The 9041-nt window shown below is 38.6% G+C and overlaps 1 protein-coding gene across 1 annotated transcript; it reads right to left on the bottom strand.

Moving 5' to 3' along the window:
* Positions 1-5590: 5590 nt before the first annotated feature.
* On the bottom strand, positions 5591-7600 carry KIF2B (kinesin family member 2B; the record flags this gene model as incomplete). Its single annotated transcript, XM_081027979.1, has 1 exon — positions 5591-7600. The coding sequence occupies one exon, from the start codon at positions 7598-7600 to the stop codon at positions 5591-5593; it is 2010 nt and encodes a 669-aa protein (XP_080884105.1).
* Positions 7601-9041: the final 1441 nt, after the last annotated feature.

Consider the following 9041-nt stretch of genomic DNA (forward strand, 5'->3'; position numbering starts at 1 on the left):
TTATCTACGACACTCATACTGTTTTGTTATGTAGATTATGAAAAATAATTTTACTGAAAAAGTAATAGAATAATAGTGTAAAACCTTACTATCACAGAGTAATTATGGGAAGGAGACTTTGAAATTAGGAAACCGTAAGTTCAGTATTTTAAAAGTAGTTTTATTAATTGCAAGTTCATGCAGCAATTCAAAATGAGTTTGTTCACTACAGAAATGGAGAAAAGCTACTTTAATTAATAGATAAGCATAGCTTGTAATTAGCATGTCAATGCTTTGTGTGCAAATGGATATTTCTAAAGTACTGAAAGTATTTATTTTTCTTACTTTAGGAGCTCTAACATTTTTCGAACAATCTTGTTAAAGCATTAATTTACTTTAAATCCTTTTAAACTTCAGGGCATCTGTGTGAACTGTCAGCAGTTCTCTTGGTGGACTCCAATTAATTTATTTTCTGAGATTTTCCATTTACATAATATCTTATTTTCTAATGTTCATATTAAATTTTATGCTATGTGTTTTGAGATCATTTCAAGTACCATGTATAGTCTCAGAAAAAATTAACATCAGTGGAAATATTAACATGTACTTTTTAAGGAAGAATGGCAACTCAACAGAAGCAATTATACTGACTAGTTAGCAAGCAAGCATTTTTTTTTTTTTTACTAAAGGAGAGATTTTAAGTTGTGTTCTGCAGATGTGGATATAAGAATCCATAAAAATGTATAACTATATGTGTAAAATTGTGTACATACACACACACACACACATACACACACATACACAGACAAATAGGTTTGTTTACACAGCCCTTCCAAAGGAAGAGTTAAGAAAATTTGTAGGTGAGTCAGGACTTTCCTTTATTTTTTGGAACTTAATTTCTAAACCTGCAATGGATAAGCAAAAACCAGCTTAAAAACCCACTAATAACTAATATGTATCCCTCCAGGTGGCAAATAATGCATTCAACATTGTGCTGCAGTCTCTGTATCCATTTTCCAACAATGGGTACCATTAGTTACCTATGTTAACATGCTGGTTTCCCTGTCTTGCTAAATTCAGCATAGAATAAAAATCTTCTTAATTTGGTTAAGGTTGATTAGAACACATTTACTGATTTAAAGAAATTTACACATTAAAGAAATTTACTGATATATGGTTAGTCTCCAAAGTCATGTATAAAATGCATACATCATTATTTATATTATCCATGTCAGTAGATATAATATCATCAAGAAAGAGTAACAAGCTGTCTTACTAAGGGCCCAATAAAGTTGAATAAAATACCAAAATACTGAAGTTTAGGAAGGTATCAGAGAACAAAAAGGCATTCAGGATATAAGAGGTCAAAACTGCAGAGAGCTACATACTGGTAGACAGAAAATGGATTAGTGATCTCCTAGGGTTGAGGAGTAAGGAGGTTAAGGAATATGCCTAAGGGAGGCAAGGTTTCTTTTCGGGATAATGGAATGTTTCAAAATTGATTGTGGTGATGAGTGCACAACTTTGTGAATATACTAAAAGCTATTAAAAAAAAAATCACAAGAGAAAATTGACTTTGAAATGGTCCTTATATTCTCTTGCTGTTTTCCCCCCTTGGGGCATTTGCTGATTCTTGAGTATGAACAGTAAGCCCAAACAAAGCAGTAGCCAAGTTATTACATATTATTGTTGCAGTGTCACAGGGACACATTCTCATAGGAGTCTAAGATTGAAGTTCAGGCCTACCAGAGCCAACAAGACTGATTTTGGAGAGAAGGGGACCATAGAGAAGTGAGACATACATTCTGCGTGCAAATTTTCCTTTAAATATTTGCTCACTCTAAATTTATGCATGCATATGATAAAAGGGGGGAAAACAGAAAACAGTTGAAAAGAAACTTAAAACCTTAGCAGATTTAGCAAGCTCATAGCTTGGTAAAGGCAAGTTTTCACGAAGGTGGAAAATTTCAGTTAAGATGTCAGATACTATACTCCAAAATTAAGGGTAAACCAGAACTGTGGATCCATGTAATATGACTTTACTGTGTAGGTCTTCAGAAAGAAAACTAATTCTAAGTAATAATGCAGAACTTCTATATTATCACATACATAATGTTCAATAATTACTATACATGCTACCAAAAAAGTACCAGATAATTGAAATCAACAAGAAAAACAGACAGGTAAAAGGTCACAGGCAAACCAGATGTCACCAAAGAACAGAGATTTATTTTCTAGAGGCAAATAAAAGTCTCAAAACTGAGAATAAAAGCTGAAACTTAATAGTTTAATGTATAAGTTTAATAGAAGATCAGACATTGAAGATTAGTGAAATGAAAGATAGGTCATTATATACTATCCAGATTAAAGCAATGAGAGACAAATGAATACAACTAGATAAAATAGTCTGAGATATATAGAACACAGTGAAAACTACTAACAGATTTGTAATTAGAAAGAGATAGAAAAAAAAAAGATTGTAAAAACATAAAAAAAAAAGAAAGAGACAGAAGTAATATTTGGAGGGATAAAGGTTGATAATTTTCCAAAACTGACATACATATTGACAGGTTTTAAGTCTGCAGAACATAAGGATGAATAGAAGAAAACCATACCTTGTTACATCACAGAAAAAACAATGCTGATAGTCAAAGATAAGCAAAAAACACCTTAAAACGTCCTTCAAAGGACAGTTAATTTTTAATAGAAAAAGCAGAATGAATAAAACAAAAGTGACATTTTTACAGTGCTAAAATTAAAAAAAAGAATAGTAGCCAACCAATTCTATAAATAGCAATAGTTTATTTAAAAAATGAAGGTGAAATAATGAGTAAATATTTAAGCTGAGAGTATGCAACACCAAGAGCTTTCTCTTATATTCATGTATTTGAATTATTTAAGAAGGAAAATGATCTCAAATGGATGCAAGATAAAGTAACGAATTAAGAAAATCTGAAAAAATAAACAAATGAGTATTTAATGAATAGTCCTGTTTATAATAATGTATTGATAACATAGAAGTATATAATGAGAAAGGAATAATGAGTTAAAATACTTTAAGACAGCCTCATTTGTAGGAGGAAATAAAAATATAACTTAATAATAAGGATGAATGCTAAAATTTCCAAGGTATCCATAAATAAAGAACTTAAGAATATATAACTGGCAAGCAATTAGAGGGAAAATAATGAACAGCAAAATAAAAATAACTGAATTGATACAAAGGGAGGAAACAAAGCAGGAAAAATAATTAAATACACAGTAGATAAATAGGAAATAAATCATCTCGTACCCATAAACTTTAATATATTAGGAGTTACATTAAATGTGAATGGATGAGATACTCTAATTAAAAGAAAATTGTTATAATCTGGATTAACATAAAATGAATTATAACCAACTACATATTGCTTATGAGAAATAAACATTAATTATAATGAACGGAAAGATTCAAAATAAAAGAATGGTAAAATACATACCGTGCAAATGCAATCAGAAGGAAAACTTTTACAGCTCTAGTAATGTTAGAAAATGCAGCATTTAAGTTGGAGAAATTATAAAAGACAAAGAGGAAGAATGTTAAAACTGAATTCAACAGGTATCTATAACAACCCTAACTTTATATGCAACGAGTTATATAGTTTTAAGCTATACATGCTGAACACTGTCAGAACAACAACAAAGAGCCTATGATCAAAGTTTGAGAATTTGATATCTTTCTCGATAACTAATAAAAGTCACTAAGTGTTACAGAAGATTTAACAACATGATTTACAAACTTGACATATGGGAGGAGGGCTGAGGGTGGTAGCAGAAAAACAGGGACAATGACCATAACAAGAACAATGATAAATAAACACTAGTCATTGGCATAACATGGGAGAGACGGAGGGAGAAAATAAAACCACCTTCCAATCTTTTGAAAGAGATGCTGTAATTACTGTAGTTCATATAGAAGAAAATAGCTCAGTGGGGCTAAGGTGCTTGCCTAAAACATAGGTTAAAAACATCTCATTTTGAAAGGAAGATCATCTTGTGCTAAAGGAGGACAGATTTCCAAAGTTTTGTTTGGCTTAATAATAATATACAACTTAATCTGAATAGATAAAGGGGGCCTATAATATTTATAGGCCATAATATTGACTAATTGCTAAAGACCAGATGTTCCTGATAATCCTGATTGTTTTTGCGAGGACATTACTATTCTATTCCATGACAGAATTATGCGTCAGTTTTCCTCGGTTCCAGTGAGGCCTTTCCAACTTAAAAAAAAAAAAAAAGAAAAGAAAAAGAAAAAGAAAAAAAAGAAAAGAATAGGCAGTGTCTGCCAAAGATAGTAATAGACTGGGACACTAATTTTGTGTCCTCAGATTTCCCCAGCCTGCCATGTGCTTTCTTTGCAGATCATTCCATTTTATTCTTGAGAGTTTGGAACTGCTAGACTTAGAACCAAAAAATCCTTAATCATTTTATTAAAGCTTTTCATAAATAAAATTATTGGCCAGAGGTACATGTTTATTAGATTATTATATTTATATTTGCATATCAGATTCATTTTTTGTTTGTTTTTTTTGCACAAGAATGGACTCTGTGAACCCTAAATCAGGAAGATTTTCTTCTTATTGAATTGATTTCAGGCCTTGAAATTTCTCATATTCCCTGTGATGCTTTTATGGTATGTGTCTCACTTCAGGCTAGAACTTTTTTAGTACGGGTTTGCTGACTTGTCCCCTACCCTAAGTGATGGGGGAAGGATTTTTACGTGAGTCATGTCAGTACAAAATTTGGTAAAGAGAATGAGAGGAAACAAAAAGCTTAAATACACCATAGTCAACAAAGCCAATGCTTATGCAGCACACACACACACACACACACACACACACACATTATTTTATCACTCTCAGGAAGCAAAGTACTTTGTAATTTCAACTCGAAATAGAAAAATAAAAATCCCTCTCACCTTCAGGCTCTCACACAGTTTCTTAAAGAAAATCTCTCCCTTCTCCTACCCCCATCCCACAGTATGCCTGGAGCTTAGAAACTAGTTGAATCTACACATCAATGCAACAGAAAAAGATATATGAGTGGGTATCATTAGATTTCCTCCCTTGTGTACCCCTGATGTATTCCAACTCTATTCCCTTTATATACCTTCATAGCCACATAGGATATCTGGTTTCATCACAACTAGGTTCTTCTACAGCAGGGTTACTTAACCTTGATACTATTGATATTTTCAACCAGATAATTGTTACGCATTGTAAGATGTTTCACAGCAGCTCCAGCCCTCTACCCACTATATGCCAATATCACTGCTTCCCTCATGCCCAGTTTTGACAACGGAAAATATTTTCAGGCATTGCTAAATACCCCTGGGAGGCAAAATGGTTCCAAGTTGAGAACCACTGTCCTGCAAAATGAAAACGAACTACAGAAATACGGAGGAAGAAGAAAGAGGACATTTCTGACAAGAGTACTTTAAGATGTTTTAAGCTTTCCAGAAGGATTCTTTACATCTAGATAATTTTGACAATTTTTCTTTATAAGAAAGGTAGGAACTGCAGCACTGAATCCATCATTTCAGATCTGACCTGTTGCCATTGGTATCACTCTACCTTTCTCTTTTTTGCAGATCTGCTCGTAATAATTTCAGCTTCTTTTGAATTTCAGTCATAATGCCTATTTTCTGCTCCAAAATAGACAATAACCGGGTAATGCAAAAATGAACATCAGGGTTTACCCCATTAGCTGTCTCCTGGATGTTGTCCCCTGGCCATGGGTGTGATTCCTTTGATGAAGTCATTGTATCTTCCATTAATGGAGTGGATAATGTTCCAATTTCTTTAGTCTTTTCCTCCTCTTCACTCTGTATACAAGGTATTTTAATAAATTCCTCCCTCTGAAGGGACACTTCTGAATTCTGAATGTGATTTTCCAACTTCCTTGGCACCTCATGTCCAACTGGACAGAGACAACGACTGTGGGGTCTTAACTCTAGAGTTAATTCTTTTACTCTATTTGCATACCTTAAAGTGTTGAGGGTGTTTTCACAAGAGGCCATCCCTGGAGAGATAGTAGCAATCATGCAAGTGGAGGAGTTCTGGCCTATAAAGGAATCCCGGAGCACTTGTGTGAGCTTGCTGGATCTGAATGGGGTATGAGACTTGTTCTGACCCAAAGCTCGGATGCATTCCTTGAGCGCTAGGAGACTCTTATTAATCTCTGCCCCTTCCAGCTGCCTTTGCCGGTTGGCCTTCACAGTGTCTGCTCCCCTTTCGTTCCCAGCTAAGTCAACGAGAGAAAACTTGCCATGTAGTTTCCCTTGTGACTTTAGGATGATCTGGAACACAGCGTGGCTCCTGGAAGAGTGGGCATTGACTGATGTCTGTCCAGAGGTCCGGCAGCTATTCCCTAGTTCTACCAGGTTCAGCATGTCCGCCACACAACACACCTCCTGCTCCTGCAGCCCGACCACCTGAATTTGCTGATTTCCATCCTCAAGTACCTGCAGTTTCTTCTTCCAGTTCAACAAATCATATACCTTGCCCCCATAAATCTCAAAAAATGTCCCATAGACTTTGAGGTCCATCTTCTCATAGGCTGAGGTTTCGAGCAGGAAGAAGACATCCTGAGCTACGAGGGCATAAATGCCCTTTGAATACTCTTGGTCCCTTCCTGAGAAGGCTCCGCCCATGGTGTGTGTCTTCCCACTGCCCGTCTGCCCATAGGCAAAGCAGGTGGCCATGCCCTTGCGGAAGATGGACTCCACCAGGGGCTGAGCAGTGAACTGGTACACTAACTCATTGGAGGCCTTGTCATCGAAAGTATGGTCGAAACAGAAGGTCTGGTTCTCCAGGTAGCGAGTGAGGTCCACCTTTTGCTTGGACTCATGCACCATGACCATGGTGTCCGAGGGGATGGTGATGATGTCCAGGTCCTTCATGGTGGTCTCTCGCTGGTTGAGAGGTCGCTTTCTCACGCAGACACAGATCCGATGGTGTTCCCGCCGCGCCAGCTTGGACATCGTGCTGCTGTCCAGGTGCCTGCGGTACTCTTCGATCATGCGCATCGTCTCATAGTTGGGATTCCCCGTGTGGACATTGAGGGCACGTTGGGTTCGGATCTCCAGCTGTAGCCGTCTGCGCTTCTCCCGCTGCTTTTGCAGTTTCTCAATTTCCCGCAGGCAGGGAGACTTTTTCTGTTTCATCAGGCAAGGACTGCTGGGGACTTTTGCAGCCAGACTGTCCCCTGAGGGGGTCTTGGTTTTCTGAGGGATCGGAGCCATCCACCGTGTGGCCAAACGTCGGTCCCCGATGGCAGAAGAGGGCGCTAGAGACAAGCGGGACAGCCACCTGGATGGCGTAGGGTGTTCCGCAGAGGCCAACGCTGGATTCAGCAGGAATATGGTCTCTAGATGAATCTTTTTGCCTTTTTTGACTCCTTTTTCAACCCACTCTACTGTGACCCAAGGATTTTCTCTTTTGAACTCTGTGACCACAGCGAGGTGGACCCGCCCATCGCTGCGCTGGATCGCCACGCAGACGCCCACTTGGACGTTTTGGAAGCGGGGCTTCAAGGACGAGAGGCTCCGGGCGACAGGGAGGCATAACTGGCTGGCCATGGTGAACGATGGAGGTGTCAGGGCTCGCTTACAGGGGTCCTTGGGGTTGGAGCAGCAGGACCTGAGCCCCAGCCAGCCTGAAGTTCCCAGAGCACTGAGCCTGCCTGTGTTTTCACCTGCCTTTGTGAGCCGTGAGCACCCAGGCCCCGCCTGGGATCACTCGCGTCATAAAGGAATGTTGAGAAGGGGAGGCAGAGCCAAGGGCCTCTAGGTGAAAGATGGACAAAGTCATGTTTGTGGTGCGAGGTGCTAGGGCAAGGGCAACTGGAATAGAGAAATTGTTCTCTGCCACTAAGAGTGGAGGAATCCGAATTGGGAGTAGGGTCTGTATTCCGTGGACATTGTGTGCCTTCGCTTTAGAAGCATCCCTTCTTCCCCGAAGTCTCCACCTGCAAACTCAAAGCTAAGTGCTTTAGTTGAGAACAGGTGAATATTCCCAAACTTCAACCTTCCAGTGATCGGAGGGAAAAAGTGACGGCAGAGCTGTTTGCAAATCATAGGCTTCCAAGGACAGGATCCCAGACAAACACCCTCCCACGGTCCGTGTTTCTCTCCCCGCCACACCTCAAAACTTGTTTAACTTCGTCAGAGCTAAAAGTTATTCCTGTTTAATGGGCTTTCTCATTACGAAATCAAAACGAGTTGGACTCAGTGGGTTCTTCTGGTAATTTGCTAATAGTATGGCCCTTCCTTTGGAGCAGCATCTGGGTTTGTGAACACAAGATGTTTATCACATTCCAAGTAGCTCTGACGGATACAAAGTGAGTTTTGTTGCACTGCGGTCACCACTATTTTTGAGACTATTTCAGTAATTACCTTTCCAAACTCATTCAGTAATTACACTTCTGGCCTCATTACCTATAATTTGGAGAAAAAGAAGAGCCATTTGATGGAGAGATAATTCATCTGATACCTCCTCTGAACCCCAAAAATGTGTGTGTGTGTGTGTGTGTGTGTGTGTGTTTTCTTAGAAGTTGTTTTGAGTGGAAGGGCAGTCAAGAGATGGGAGATGGGAAGGCAGCTAAGCTAAGATGATCAGAGGCAAAAATATATTTTGGCAAGATTGCAAATTTTTCTGTAAGGTGATTTTTTTGCAAACAACGACAACAAAATTACATCAACTGCCAGACAGTAGGCTGACACAGTAACATAGTATGTGTATGCTTAACAAACCCCCTTCCCACCCCCAACCCCCTCCCCCAGCTTGTGCCCCATACATATACCACATTGTCTTTTGGGCTCTGAGTCTGATGGTAACCGCACTGACAGCTCAAAAGTAGCATGGAGTAGCATGGTGTCCTTATAATCCTCCCTAGGACCCAGTGACATTAGGGAAATAAACTCTTGTCTTAAGCCAACTTCTTTTTAATGGAAAGTTGCTCTCTCCAGTAAATTTAGTAAAGCTTAGATTTTGAAAAGACAGTGTGGGGACTATTGGATA

This window comes from Rhinolophus hipposideros, assembly GCF_964194185.1.
Source record: "Rhinolophus hipposideros genome assembly, chromosome: 20".
In the NCBI taxonomy this organism is placed as follows: Eukaryota; Metazoa; Chordata; class Mammalia; order Chiroptera; family Rhinolophidae; genus Rhinolophus; species Rhinolophus hipposideros.